This window comes from Schistocerca americana, chromosome 4 (genome assembly GCF_021461395.2).
Source record: "Schistocerca americana isolate TAMUIC-IGC-003095 chromosome 4, iqSchAmer2.1, whole genome shotgun sequence".
Taxonomy (NCBI): Eukaryota; Metazoa; Arthropoda; class Insecta; order Orthoptera; family Acrididae; genus Schistocerca; species Schistocerca americana.
Window position 1 is genome coordinate 103,775,516 of NC_060122.1, and position 15,921 is coordinate 103,791,436.

The 15,921-nt window shown below is 38.1% G+C and overlaps 1 protein-coding gene across 1 annotated transcript in view; it reads right to left on the reverse strand.

Moving 5' to 3' along the window:
* The window catches only part of LOC124612504, a 60,150-nt gene that overhangs the window by 19,825 nt on the left and 24,404 nt on the right, over positions 1-15,921 (reverse strand). Inside the window, exons 3-6 of the mRNA XM_047140745.1 lie at positions 9,238-9,398; positions 5,896-6,124; positions 4,863-5,018; positions 4,580-4,775 (exon numbers count right to left, since the gene is read on the reverse strand). Coding sequence (XP_046996701.1) covers positions 4,580-4,775; positions 4,863-5,018; positions 5,896-6,124; positions 9,238-9,398 — 742 coding nt within the window. The remainder of the gene's footprint in view (positions 1-4,579; positions 4,776-4,862; positions 5,019-5,895; positions 6,125-9,237; positions 9,399-15,921) is intronic.

The window sequence follows — 15,921 nt, forward strand, 5'->3', positions numbered from 1 at the left end:
TTCACCATTTCCTTAAAAGCAGGAATGGTATCTCCCAGTTCTAAAAAGATAAAAAGAGCAGGAGTAAATAAAAACAAGACTTTCAGTGTTCTCCAAATAGAATTTAAAACCACTGGTTTTGCTTATTCCTCCAACTGTCTAATCGCCAACTACAATTGCCAAAGAGTCATTGCAAAGCTGGAGGAGACACAGAAGATGGAGAAGTCATCCACATACAAGGAACATGGTACAGGACTCATTACTGTGGACATAATACTGTCGATGCCATTACACTTTAAACACTCCCTTGAGGGATAAGATATCTTTCTAATAGGAAGGACTGTATGAATGCTCGAAGACATCCACAGAAAGCCCATGCATAAAGCTGCAACAAAATATTATGCCTGTCTTAAAATCTAGGAATACACAAACAAGGAGTTACTTATGCAGGAAAGCTTGCTGAATGACCATTTCAAGCAGTCTGGTTATCGAGTGCGGAGTGAAGCCTCCTGAACTCTCAATGGGAGGGACAGTAGTGATGTAGTTTCAAGAACCCACACTAGGTGCTAATTTACCATATTCTCCAGTCTTTCCTACACAGATTCAGAGACTGATGCAGTGTTAATTATTGGGGTTAGTCCAATTCCTTCCATAGTTTTAAAAAAATCATAATTATAGATTCTTCCCACAAGTTGGGAAAGTCTCCTTCATCCAAATATCACTAAAGAGTTGATCAACTGTTTTGACATGCTGTACAACTGGGCGCAGTATGACGAGCTACTGACAATGCAAACTAACTCCGTGAGGGAGAAAAGCTGGTTGTCCACTGTGCTCCACCACAAGAGAAGAAATGCCTAGTTTTTTAACTGTTTCATAGAAAACAATACGAATATGTTTTAAGCAGTAAAGGAATGATTTTGATGTCTCACACTAATGCACCACTTGAGTGAACAATACTATTTCTTCCTTGTATAGGTATATTTACATATGACCAGCAAGAGCATAAATTGGTCCAACTAGCCAGTAAGAGGAAGACTTATCCATATTCAAAGACAGGTTTTGATCTGATGACACATGATTGTTCCTCAATTCCCCCTTAGTTAAAAACTGACACTGAACTGTGGATTCCAAAAAGAGCTAAAAATTTGGAAGAGAGAGTTTACTGTAGTGATAATACTCATGACTATCAACTATATTACGAAATTGTTGAAAAACAAAGCATTAATATCACTGTTCAATCATAAGTAATTTTTTTCTCACACAGGAACCACAAATTTTAACGGACCTCTGTTTTATCTTCTGTAAACTTTTCAGTCTTGTTAATATTGTAAACCCAACCACTGCTGTCATAAAACTAATTTCTTTTTAACTCACCCACAAAGGAACTTTAATTTTTTTGCTAAGTTATACTGTTAACTTGGTCCTTTCTGACTATTAATGTCAGTTTCCCCAAAAGCTATTTTGAATGGGGTTGAGGGCAGCAATGATGAGAATAGCTGCTCACTACCTATCAATCCACGACACATTCTGAAACGTAACAGCAATACCTAAATGACTGGAATAAGCACCAGTCCACAAAAATTTAATCTACCACAGAAGCTCATGTAGCATCACTTTCTAAAAAAATTACTGTTATTCACAAATTCCTCTAAACCTGCTGTCCACATAGCAGTTAGTCTAATATTCAAAAGGATCGAAATGTAGGACAGAATGACATCATACAGCTTTTAACCGCCATCTGGTAGCTAATTCTGTGGAGATGGGTGGTAGTGCACATTTCTTTTTTAAATTAACAGAACTATTACCACTGTATAATGACATCAGTTACACCTAATTGCATCATAACAGGTCCCTGTGTTGTCATGACGTACTCTAGATAAAAATCTTCACAGTACCCATCCCTGTGGTAGACATCCTGCAACTAAAAGGTCGGTATATAAAAATTACAAAGAACCCAACAGCATTAATACTGAAAGTCTACACTAATAAAAACATTGGAACATGAAAGGGAGGGAGAGAGAGATATGGGCCAAAGGAAGAGCATTCTGAAATTTAAAAGGAAACCCCAAAGAAGCTGTTAATGTTTATCACATAACACAGAAGAACACCAACGTCCATAAATTAAGATAATCTTCCATTAAAAAACATGGCAACTTTATGTGGAACTAACTATGGCTGGGCAAGATGAGACCTGGGTGGACCGACAGTACAAGATCACTTAGTTTGAATGCAACAGCCTATGAGGGTAAAGTCTTAGGAAGTGCCAATGATTATTTGTTGTTTGTTTTTGGTGCACAATATTTTAGTCACAGTAAATATTTGGATATTATACATAGCCTGATCACTTGCATATTTGAGGTTGGTCACAATTAGTAGGAGGAGGGCCAAGTGTTTAAATGTTACACACAGAATCACTTCATGGCCACAGATACGGTACCACAACAGTACGGGCAATGTCAACACAGTGCCAGGCCTGATACCTTGCTTCTTAAGACAATGTTATGTTCGCTTTTACACAATATAAATGTCTGGTCTACACCAGTGGCAATCTTGCAATGGAATATGAATTTGTTTCATGTGTATTTGGAACTGGGTCACCAGAAGATGCATAATAATGACTGCAGCTGCAGACCTGGTTGAATACCTACAATATAATTGCATTGTGCGTCTGGATTGGACACCTGACTCCCTGACAAAATCAGTTTAACCCAACACACTATGTGACATAACACTATGAAATCATCCTAGCTTGTATTTTCTACTCCAATTAACAATTAACTTTTTCTTCTAATTTTTCTTCTAGTTTCAATTCAGTTACCTGTGTGGTATGTGACACACAAATATTTCAAATGATTAAGTGTACTATCTCACACAAATTTGTTATCCTTATAATTTGAATGCGTTTATTCAATAGGATACATAGTTTTTATTAGAGTATCATTAATTAAAAGACGTGGCTAACTGAAGTTACAGTAATGACATTTGGTGGATAAAACATTTTCAGATAACTGAAATCTTCTCTCTCTCTGGAAACATGTTTCGATTTCTTGAAAACTAATTAACTTTTAAGATGTTTGTAACTAAACTTCGAGAATAGATACACTATTGGCTTTCATGCCATAGCTCTATTAAATTCCAAGATTTGACACTATTTTTGCTACCCATGTATTAATGAATCCAATGACACCCCTCACTAATTAAGCCACTAATTAGATTTTCATCTACATCTACATGAATACTCTGCAAATCACATTTAAGTGTCCGGCAGAGGGTTCACCAAACCAGCTTCATAATTCTCTATTATTCCAATCTTGCATAGCGTGTGGAAAGAACAGAACACCTATATCTTTCTGTACGAGCTTTGATTTCCCCTTATTTTATCGTGGTGATCATTTCTCCCTATGCAGGTCGGCATCAACAAAATAGAAAGTTGGTGACTGGAATTTCGTGAGAAGATTGCTCTGCAATGGAAAAGCCTTTGTTTTAATGGTGTCCATCCCAAATCATGCATCATTTCAGTGACACTATCTCCCCTATTTCATGATAATACAAAACATGCTGCCCTTTTCTGAACTTTTTCGATGTACTCAGTCAATCCTATCTGGTAAGGATATCACACCAGGCAGCAGTATTCCAAACGAGGACAGACAAGCATAGTGTAGGCAGTCTCCTTGTATAGTTTATTGTAATGTATTCAAAGAGAGTCACAGGCTGTGTTATCAGACCCCAATTTGTCATTGCCACATATTCAGTGGTAATGTAATGTGAAACACACAACTTAAAAGTGTAATCTCTGCTGAGCCCATCAATCAAACACTCAATGAGAATGCTACGAGGTACATTGAGACTGCTGAGACAAAGACTGGCAAACCATGTATGAAAAAATGTTTTATCTTGAATGGTTGATGAGAGGCAGTTGCCCAGGGAGCTCCTCACAGTGGACATTTTGGCAATGTTTGATAATAGCAAGCACCACAACCTTATCAGCTTGTTTGTGGCATTCAGCCTACAAGGGTTCACTTTAATTTCAATTTTTGCTGTGTTTTGTTGAATGAAAAAGACAGCATACCTATTTTTTCAGTTTAAGAGAGATAGGATCAGCAAAATTATTTTCAGCCAATACAACAATGACATTATGTATAATTGAGATGTGTCAATTGTTGCTTGTAACATGCCCTGCTTTCAGAAATGCATTTCCGCATTTCATAATAATCGACATGCAGTCTTTCTTGTAGTATGGAAAATTACTTCCTGTACAACCCCTATGTTACATGGAAAGCGTTCTTCACAATTCACTCAAGTACGAAGAATCCTAATCAGTGGAAACAAACTATAGCAGTATTCGTACAAAAATTTACTCCTCTCCATCAAGTATGTTGAAGTTTGAATATTTATTAAATATAAAGGCCTGGCACAAACAGTCAAATTATCACAGCACAGAAATATTTTTAGAGATCAGCATGCTTTAAAGAGCTTTCACGAACCCTCACAGCAAATTATAAACAAAACAAAAAAATCTGAAATTAAGTGCAAAATCCACAGAAACTAGAGATTTAACAGTATGAATAAGTTTTAAAATATAGTGGTTATTAACACTCACCTTTGATCCTTCTGCACAATAACCTTGCAGAAAACTCTCACATATAACTGCTTTGGAATTAAGTTTTACATGTAGGTATGGGCAATTTTCACGAGTGCAACACCCTTCTAAAAAATATTTGCAAGTTGGCATTTTTTCTGGCACAATCTGATGTGACAGGGGGCAGTTGTCTATGCTACATTCTCCCTGAAGAAACCTATTAAGAAAAAGCATGAAATCCTTTCTTTTGTTCTTGCTGAAGCATCATTACTTAAATTCTGCAGAAGTAAGAATGACAATTTACCTCTTGCAAACAGCAATCTGTTTTGGATCATGGACAAGTTGACACATCCCTTTGTCTTTTCTGGGACATTTACCAAATCGACGATAAAACGCACAAGGTTGATTAATTTTTCTCAGTTTGTTAGTAAGCATTGCAATGCTTTTATTTTTGGCATGGCTGAAATCAAGATAGTGTCAATAACATTTTTGTATTTAGTTTGTTAACAAAGCTATGTTTCTTTAGATAATTGCAATAATTATGAACCAAATAACAGAGACAACACTACTCGGCATTTTACTGCCCTTTTGATACAAAGGTCTGCACAATGAAGAACAATGATTACAGTTCAAAGTTGAAACCATTCTAGCAGCAAATGTGAAATTAGACCAGAGGCTACCAAACATGGGATGTGAGCAGAAAAATTACCATTATATAATTAATCCAGATTAAAATTGGTCCAAGGTATGTGAAGAAGGGAGGAACTGTCTTCATCTTGGTTCTGAGTGACCTGCCTCTACTCTGTCCCCTCCCCCCCCCCCCCCCCGCCCCCCCCAATTCCTCGAACCCTTCTTTAACTTCTCATTTGGAAGGAAGTACGTGTAGTTCTGCAAGCTAGGAGTTATGTTTACTTTATATGTTTTTCTATTGAATGTAGCCTACTGGAAGGCACGTGGTCTGAATGTAAGAAGCCCTTCTGCCTATAAATTTCTGAATGAATTTTCCCTTTTTTCCTTTATATGTTATATAAACACTTGCTATGAAAAAAAAAAAAAAAAAAAAAATCAGAGCAAATAAAGCTTCCCATAATTTTGAAAATATCCACTCTTTGAAACAGTACAGCTGCACTAAATGATGTGTGTAGATTTTTAAGATTATTCAGCAAATTCTTCCTCCTTTCTCATAGCTAGCATGCAACAAAGAACATAAAATGAACCATATCACTATAAAACTAACGCTAATATTATTAAGAACATAAGTTATAATGTACCTATGGTGCAGTATCAATGGTGCACCAAATACTACAAAGGCTATAATTAATGCAAATAAAACTTACTTCACAATACTCCTTGCTGTATGTGTATTTGTTCTCACCAAAAGGCTGGATGATTTTTGTACAAACGTTACTCCACCAATGTAAACTCTCTTCAATGGCAAAGGTTTTCCATCTTTCGGACAATTATTATTCGTATTTTGAGGAACTTGCCTCAATGTTTTTCCCTTTGCATCCATAATAAACTTGTTTCCTCTAATGTAAATTGTTCGTGATTTATCTGTCTTATAACCTGCAGACAATTTCTCTGATGAATACAGGGGTATCACGTAACATCATGAACATACACATTAACACAATGGAAATTGGTGATATAAGGCAACTATGCAGTTATTCAAAATCCGAGGTCATTCTGTAACTTGAATACACAATTTAAAGCAGCAACAATTTTACATCTATGTCTGAAACTGTTTACTTCCTACGTGCCCATTTTTATTTATTTAAAAGGATGAGAGAGAGAGAGAGAGAGAGAGAGAGAGAGAGAGAGAGAGAGAGAGGGGGGGAGGGGGGAGGGGGGGGGGCTGCTGGCACAGGACAGGGAGATAAGTCAGCCATTAACCTTGACTTTATCTAAGTGACCACTTCAGGATCAAAAAAATGATTAAGGAAACTTTTGAAGACCTAAATTAGGAACTTTTAACACTGTTTGAATTCTACTCTTTTTCATCCTCATATCTCAGAAGCCAAAAATAGTCTGCCCAAAGAAAAACTAAACTGATGAAGCTCAAAGGTCTTCTCAGAGTGTTGCAGTTGATCTCTCTTCACTGTTGACAGGTGTACACGCACCCAAACACTATCCCTAAGGAGGGGCTCCTCTAGCTGAAATACTTCCATGTGCACAACACACACAGTCTGCTATCCTAGTAGGCACTTTCTGTGGATAGTGCATGCCAACCTACTAAGGGAGGCCCTACAATTTTCCACACAACAGCGGATGCCAAGAAACTTCGCATCCAAAATAGATGCAGAATCATCCACAACACTGGTTGAGCTCTTCCACTCATCTTCAAACCATACAACCATCATCATTTCTAGTCTTCAACTGTTTCACCAACCATCTCTAGGAATCCATGTGGCAAGCTTCATTCATGCCGACATTACTGCTACCTGCAGCTAGTTGCACCCTGTGGGTTCACTACCAGCTTGGTCTCCTCCAAATCTTGGAGAAGACCTACCGGCAAGCATACAGGCTGCTCACTGGCATTCTTTCCCAACCGGCCTCCTATTTGCCTGAGGAGCTCCATTACCAGCCTAATGGTGCTTCCAAGACCCCAGCAAACCCATGGATCCTTCTGCCGCCATCAGTCCTGATGCAGGTGGGAACTGAGGCATAGTCTCCCTGCTGGACAGGTCCATTATCTTGATTCTTAGTTCATTACTGAGAAATGTTGTGAATGTATCCTGTGTTAAAATAAGTGAATCAATCTGATGAGACAGCTAGAGCCATAGGGCCATCAGTGCCATTAATCTTTATTCTCCTGGTTGTGATTGGCTGCCCACTTCAACTGAGGCTCTCCCATGGAAGTCACACAGCCCAAGCAATGGAAACCTGGAATGGAGAGTGTGGCATGGAGTCCCCATGTCTACGTTGACATCAAACTGAGCATCCGTTGATCAGCATCCTATGCTCACCACAGAGATAATCACAAAAAGTTCCAAGATCACAAGGTTTGGAGGGGAGGGAGGGGGGGGGGGGCGAGGCTTGAGAAAGGGAATACAGGCACCTAAAAAAACTGACAAAGTGCAAAGTGGCAAATCACGAATGATTAGAGGAGAAAGGCAAAACTGTAGAAGAATGCACAACCTTAGGAAGAACAGAAGTCGCATACAAAAAAATTAAGGAAAACTTTGGAGAAAACAGAAGCAACTGTATGAATATCGAGAGCTCATGGGAAGGAGACAGTAGTAGAGAGACGGAAGATCTAATAATGTGAGAAGAATGACATAGCACTGAAAGGACAAAATCTAAACAAAACAACTGGAGAAGACAATATTCCCCCAGAATTAATGAGATTCTTTTGTGAGCCAACTATGAAAAGAACTATTCCTTCCAGTATGCAAAACAGGTACAGGCAAAGTATCCAGAGACTACAAGAAGAATGTCATTTGATTCAATTCCAAAAAATGCAAGTGCTGACAGCTGTGAACATTACTGAATCACCAGTCTAATACGTCAGGTTTGCAAAATATCAAGCCGAAGGCAGGGAATCAGGTTGGGTTCATATTTCATATGAAGGAACATGTCAAGCAATACTGATAACACTGTTTTATAAGACTGCAGAACGTCAAACCCACATTCATAGCATTTGTACAATTAGAGAGCTCCTGCCACTATTGACTGGAATACAGTCTGCCATTCTGAATGTAGCTGGTATAAAATACAAGAGTGGAAAAGTCATCTGTAACTTGCACAGAAATCCGAGGACAGATGTAAGAGTCTAACGTACGAAACAGAAGCAGCAGTTGTGAATGGAGCGTGACTGGGTTATAACCTGTACCCAAAGTCACTATCTGTACACGGAGCAAGCAGAAAAAAAACCAAGGAGAAACTTTGAAAAGAAATGTATGGTTAGAAAGAAGATACAAAAGCTTTCAGGTCTGCCAATGAGATTGTAATTGTTAGAGGCAGCAAATGCCTCCAAATTCAGTTGAATAAAATTTATAGTACCTTGGTGGGAAAAGAAGTGTTAAAAGACGAACAACAGAAGCAGGACAAGGGTAATGGACTTAAGTCCCGTTAAATAAGATGATACAGAGGGAATTAAACTAGAAAGTGACTCTGAATACAGTAGATTAATTCTGATATTTGGGCAGCAAAATGGCTGATAATGAGGAAAGGGGAGGGGGGGGGGGGGGGTGGTATCTTAATACCAAATATAAATTTAAGTGTAAGGAATTATTTTTTGAAAGTATCTGCCATCTGTGCATCCTACAGAAAGAACAAGGGTTTGCAGCTTTGAGGATGTGGTGCTACAAAAGAATGCTCAAGGTTGGATAGGTGAATCTATTTTACTAATGATCAAATATTGAATCACACTGGGTAAAAAAATTTATGGCACAACTTTACTAAAGGACAGGCTTGGCTGATAGGACATCCTGAGGCAATAAGGAACCAATTTTTTTTATATATATGGGCATATCAGCAGGATAAATAAAAGCAGGCTCACAAGACAAATCCCTGAGATAGTAAACAAGACATCTACAATAATTCTAATGTAACAATTATCTTACAAAAACAAAACTTTTTAAAGCTTACGAGTGAATTAGATTTAAAAATTGTATCACAACCTTTGCAACTACTGTAGTACATATATTAATATTGTAGTACACTTTTGAATAACTCACGTTTCACAACTAGTTGTTTTGCACTTGTTATCTGGGTTCTACTTCTTGTCAGTCTGGTGCGAGAGGTTTTATACAGAACACCCCCTATTCTTATAAGCCTGGTTGAATCTGAAGATTCACCTTTCTTTCTTGCTGACTCCTTCGACTTCATGGTAGATCCTCTAATTTATGAAAAATAAATTTGACAAGGTTAAATTTAAATAATTTATTTGCACAAGTACAAACACCAGATTTCTTAAAGTATGCTGAATGCAAACCATTACCCACAAATTTCAGGAAGTAGTTTACAGAATTTATGTAATCCGAAGAGCAATGAAAAGAAAAATGTACAAAAAGAAATGTGGCAGGAAAGGGCAGGTGGGTGGCAGCAACTTTTGACTCAATAGACTGTGTGTTCACCACATACTGCTCCAAAACATCAAAGCAGTGAGGCCTGTTCCTTTGTTATTAAAAGTGTGGGCTTAGGGGCACGTCTTCTTCTTCTTCTTCTTCAGTCCAGAGACTGGCTTGATGCAGGGCTCCATGCTACTCTATCCTGTGCAAGCATCATCATCTCCCAGTACCTACTGCAAACTACATCCTTCTGAATCTGTCTAGTGTATTCATCTCTTTGTCTCCCTCTGCGATTTTTACCCTCCACACTGCCCTCCAATACTAAATTGGTGATCCTTGATGCTTCAGAATATGCCATACCAACTGATCCCTTCTTCTAGTTAAGTTGTGCTACAAATTTCTCTTCTCCCCAATCCTATTCAATACTTCCTCATTAGTTATGTGATCTACCCATCTAATCTTCAGCATTCTTCTGTAGCACCAAATTTCGAAAGCTTCTATTCTCTTCTTGTCCAAACTATTTATTGTCCATGTTTCACTTCCATACATGGCTACACTCCATACAAATACTTTCAGAAACGACTTCCTGGCACTTAAATCTATATTTGATGTTAACAAATTTCTCTTCTTCAGTAACACTTTCCTTGCCATTGCCAGTTTACATTTTATATCCTCTCTACTTCGACCATCATCAGTTATTTTGCTCCCCAAATGGCAAAACTCCTTTACTACTTTAAGTGTCTCATTTCCTAATCTAATTCACTCAGCATCACCCAGTTTAATTTGACTACATTCCATTATCCTCATTTTGCTTTTGTTGATGTTCATCTTATATCCTCCTTTCAAGACCATGTCCATTCCGTTCAGCTGCTCTTCCAGGTCCTTTGCTGTCTGACAAAATTACAATGTCATGGGCGAACCTCAAAGTTTTTATTTCTTCTCCATGGATTTTAATTCCTACTCCAAATTTGTCTTTTGTTTCCTTTACTGCTTGCTCAATATACAGATTGAATAACATCAGGCAGAGGCTACAACCCTGTCTTACTCCCTTCCCAACCACTGCTTCCCTTTCGTGCCCCTCGACTCTTTATAACTGCCATCTGGTTTCTGTATAAATTGTAAATAGCCTTTTGCTCCCTGTATTTTACCCCTGCCACCTTCAGAATTTGAAAGAGAGTATTCCAGTCAACACTGCCAGAAGCTTTCTCTAGGTCTACAAATGCTAGAAATGTAGGTTTGCCTTTCCTTAATCTATTTTCTAAGATAAGTCGTAGTGTCAGTATTGCCTCATGTGTTCCAACATTTCTACAGAATCCAAACTGATCTTTCCCGAGGTCGGCTTCTACCAGTTTTTTCATTCATCTGTAAAGAATTTGTGCTAGTATTTTGCAGCAGTGGCTTATTAAACTTAGGGGCATATGTATGGAATTCTTGATTTTTGCAGAGCCTTCTAAACAATGAGGGAAGCAGTGACAGCAACTGAGGAAATAGCTGCCTCCTTTGTGCACGAAACATCACACTGTAGTTCCAGTCAGTACTACACATTCCTGAGAGGGTCTCCTACAGATCAAATAAGAATTACATTAAACATTTCAAGGATATAAATGGCGCTAATATCAGACTGACTGAAAGTAAATTCATATGTTATGAATCTACTATTGTGATGAATCACAGCCTCTAAATATCATCAGTAGTTGGATACACATGCCTAGATATAAGTTGCAGTAAGTTAGTGAACGCACACTCTATAGGAGGATGATACAATATGTTATAGATTCAGAAAGTGCTCAGCAGAGCAAGTACAATGGCTGCTCATTTTATGGTGGTTTAAAGAGCAACATGTCTGTTTAGTGCAGTACTAGCCAATGAACTTCATTAAATGTGTTCAGTGTGAATGTAACTTAATGAGTCTCTACAAATTTAACAATCCCTAAGTATTTACCAGTTATTAATATTTAAAAATTGTCCCTCATATGATAGGCTTTTATACTGGCAATGTCATGATTGCTGTTATGTTGGACATAGCATGTATGTCTAATTTTGTACCACAATGGTTTAAGTACTCAACTGAGTTTTTGAATTCGAATTAGTGATGAGACAAGGTAAAGCCTTACTCAACTTTTTTAAGGTTGGTTTGACCACCACGGAATGTATGCTAAGCATTGTGTGCCCAGGAAATTACATTGGGACCTACCATTTACTGTAGACTGTGAACACTGTAAAACATGGCTTTTTCACATACAATTCCACAGGTGAACGAAGTGAAAAGTGACAAAAAATATTAGTACTGAATGAGATTTGGACCCGTGTCAGCACCACTGAGCAACAGCATAAACAGCAGTAGTGGGGTGATTCTGACCCCCGGGTCAGTTTCACCCTTTTCTTTCCATTTCTGGATAAACTTTTAAATCATGTTGAAAATAAAAATTATCATGTACTATAATGGAATACGTTGATTTGAATTTACACACTTTAAAAATTTAAAAAATATTATAGTTCCAAGAAACTGTTTAAGCAAACTCTATATCTGCTTATAAAGTTGCAGGAATGTTAGCATCGCTGACTAGAGAAAACAACTCTGTCTTATCTCCGACCTTCTATGGTAGCACTTCAGTTTGTTCTCCGATTCTAGTGTGTTATGTCATGTATTCTTGTATGTATCGAGTTACTATAAAATAGTGTACCACGTACTCAGTACCACTGTGTCTTCAATCATTCACTATCACTAAGTGGCAGAGTTCCGCTTGGTGACCCCACAAATTGTGGCATCACACTGTATTTTCTCACTTTACTACTGAGCCAGTTACCACACAACAAAAATTCAGCCATTATCGCACTCTGACACTATATATTTCGTGCGAACGGACAATTTCCCTGCATCTTTTTTTACATGCCACACTACAAAACAAAACATTCATGCGCAATGCATCAAACTGTGTTCGAACCTGAAACATTGACGCACCTGTGTACTGTATGGACTGTCCAGTGCATCTACGGTGTTCTGCCTCTATCAGTGTGCAAGAGATGGGCCGTTTTAACTTTGAAAATACAATCACATGCCTGGTGCTCTGCAATATCGCATCCAGTAATCTCCAAGGGATTTCAATTGAGATACAAACCATCACTACAGTGCCCGACAGAGACAATACCCAACTAATTAGACAACATGCTCACGCCAACGTTACTGTTTTGACTGCACTGCGTTTAGGCAGTAAACATTTTCATGATTGTGCCTTTCAACTGGTTGAACAGCGCTCTGACATTGTTTTCCGCCCTACTATTTTGTCAATCAACAATGTTAACCCTGCAGTCTCCAATTGCCTCATGATGGCAGGAACCGGAACTCTCATGAATTCAAGCAACTATCACCAGGCACAACTCTCTTGTCTCCATGCAATCCCAGTTGACCGAGGTATCACAACTTTGCCCATCTGTTGCTGACGAAACCAGCGTCCCCTCCCTGCCGTAGCAGTCAGCCATTACATCACACCTCCATCCAAACGGCACCTAGACTATGTGACTCAGCCCAATCACTGCCTCGCGAGAGGACGACACTTCGCTACAGCAGCTATCAGGCACAAAACAACTTGTCGTGAGGTGGACACCAATCTTCCAACAAGCGCCACATGTATATGTTGGTTCCACCAGGTTTTCGGCTCTTCAACCCACAGGTGTTGCTTTGTGACTCGAGTGCCTTACGTGGTGTATTCTTGTATGTATAGAGTTACTATAACATCAAGTGTGTTGCGTACTCAATACCACTGTGTCATTTATCAATCGCTATCAGTATGTACCGGAGTTCTACAGATTCAACTGGGAAAAACTTTAATGGCCCAGAAGAAATGGTTAATCCTATCATCAGTTCTTACATGTTCAAATTCACACATTTTAATGAAGTTGTCTGACTGTTAACAGTGCAAACAATTTTAACAGTAAAAATTCACATTTCTGTAAGACAAGGTAACACTGCCCCCTAACCTTTTTCCCCCACAGGGGTCACATCGACCACCAAAATACCACTGAATTTCCACTAATCCACACATATTTGCCCCAATACAGTGTAAAACTGAAGTGTAATTTGTAATTAACGTTTACAAATTAAGAATGGGCAACAATGAATTTAAATTCTTCGTTTGACAGTCTGTATACTGTTAGACGTGTTCTGTTTATTGCAGAAGTTTTAGATTGAGATTGGTGTTTTGTTTTAACTGTAAAGAATGGACACAATATGCTGTACCTTCATTAGACAGTGAAGTTACAGAATATAAAGTGTTACTTTGAATAAAGTAAAGAAACAACTAAAAAATTGAACTGCAATGCCTAGAACTTAGCAAATGTCTCCGGGCACAAGATGTTATCTAGATGTGGATAAGGAAACATTAGAAGAAGTTATCTTGTTAATTAAAAATAATCAAGAGACAAAGTGTGCCACCAAGAGACTAATATAGGGAGAGGGAAACATTCCATGTGGGAAAAATTATATATAAAAACAAAGATCAGGTGACTTACCGAACGAAGGCGCTGGCAAGTCGATAGACACACAAACAAACACAAACATACAGACAAAATTCAAGCCTTCGCAACAAACTGTTGCCTCATCAGGAAAGAGGGAAGGAGAGGGAAAGACGAAAGGAAGTGGGTTTTAAGGGAGAGGGTAAGGAGTCATTCCAATCCCGGGAGCGGAAAGACTTACCTTAGGGGGAAAAAAGGACAGGTATGCGCGCGCGCGCCCACACACACACACACACACACACACACACACACACACACACACACACACACACACACACACACACACACACACACACACATCCATCCACACATACAGACACAAGCAGACTATATATATATATATATATATATATATATATATATATAAAAACACACTTTAAAAAACAGTGAAAAAGTACTTCAGGAAAAATGGACCAATTAAGGCATAAAAAGTTTACTACATCACAAGAAGAACCTATATTAGCAAATTCTATTGCCATTACTGCTGACTGGTGGTGTCCTCTGCATATTACAGATATTAAAGTTGTAACAAAAACATTCCTAGATGTAGTTGGACACAGTGATAGGCAATTCCAGAATAACTATCCAGGAAATGATTGGGCCTACACATTTACCAAATGAAATGAAGTTATCCTCAAATCAAGGCTTGCAAACAATCTTAGTTGCAGCAAGGCAAATATTTAATCAATTTGGGAAAAAAAGATAAAATGTAATGTATTCAATAATTATGAAAGTAATCTCTCAGATCATCCAGGAATGAAGAAACTGATATTTTGCCTGTTGCAAAAAAGGTGATGTACAGATGGAACACTCTACAACAGAACTCAACATGCTTGGTTTGACAGTGTAGTGTTTACAGATTGGTTAAAAAAAGTGCTGCTTCTTCATAGTAAAAACCTGCCTGAAACAAAGATAATGATAAGAGGCAACATAACTTCACATTTCACAAGTGAAGTTCTTCATGTGAAGAAAATGACAGTTTGTGTGTATCCCAATCAACACAGCTCATTTGGCACTACCTTTGGCTGTGGGTTATTTCACTCCTTTAAGACTTGCTGGACAAAACTACTAACTTGAGTTCAAAGTAAGCAATCCAAAGTTCTCAAATGTACCAAAAGCAATGCCCTTCTTGATGGACTCATATAGTCTACAGGACAAGATTAAGACAAATCTCCAAAACATGTTCAAGGCATGTGGAATGTTCCCATTCAAAAAAGAGGCTGTACACTAACTTCCAAGTTAACAGTACATAGAAGAGAAAAAGGAAGCTGAATCTTTGCTTTCTTATTCAAAACCTCTACATAAAAAAAAAAGCCCTTTCAAATACAAAAAGAAATAAAATTGATGTAAGCCCTTGTAAAGCTGTTTTAGCTGTTCATGCATTGACCACTAGTCCAAAATCATTCAAAAGACAAATGTCTGCACTATACAAAAAGTTCAAATTGTCTGCAGGTACAAATGTTACGAACAATCCTCAGCCTAGCTGTTCCAAGTCATCCACAGCTAATAACAAACTATCAAAAGCCAAGAAAAATCTCTTCAAAAAGTGTGATAATTGTTCATAAGAAGATAAGCATGGTGTAATGAAGTTACCAGATTCTGGAAAGTGATGAAAGTGGTTTTGATTCTTCAGATGAACCTGCTGTTGAAGATGTGCTGTTTACTAAGAAGGGGAAGCCACAACATTGGGATCATTGATTTACTTCAAACTTTACTATGGCAATTCTGAGAAAATCACGAGAAGTTTTAAGCGTCTATTATGTACCCATGTATCTGTGCATAAGGTGCTGGACATTAGTGTTCATGGTGGTCAAGTTGTTCATTTTTGAGCTTTTTAAG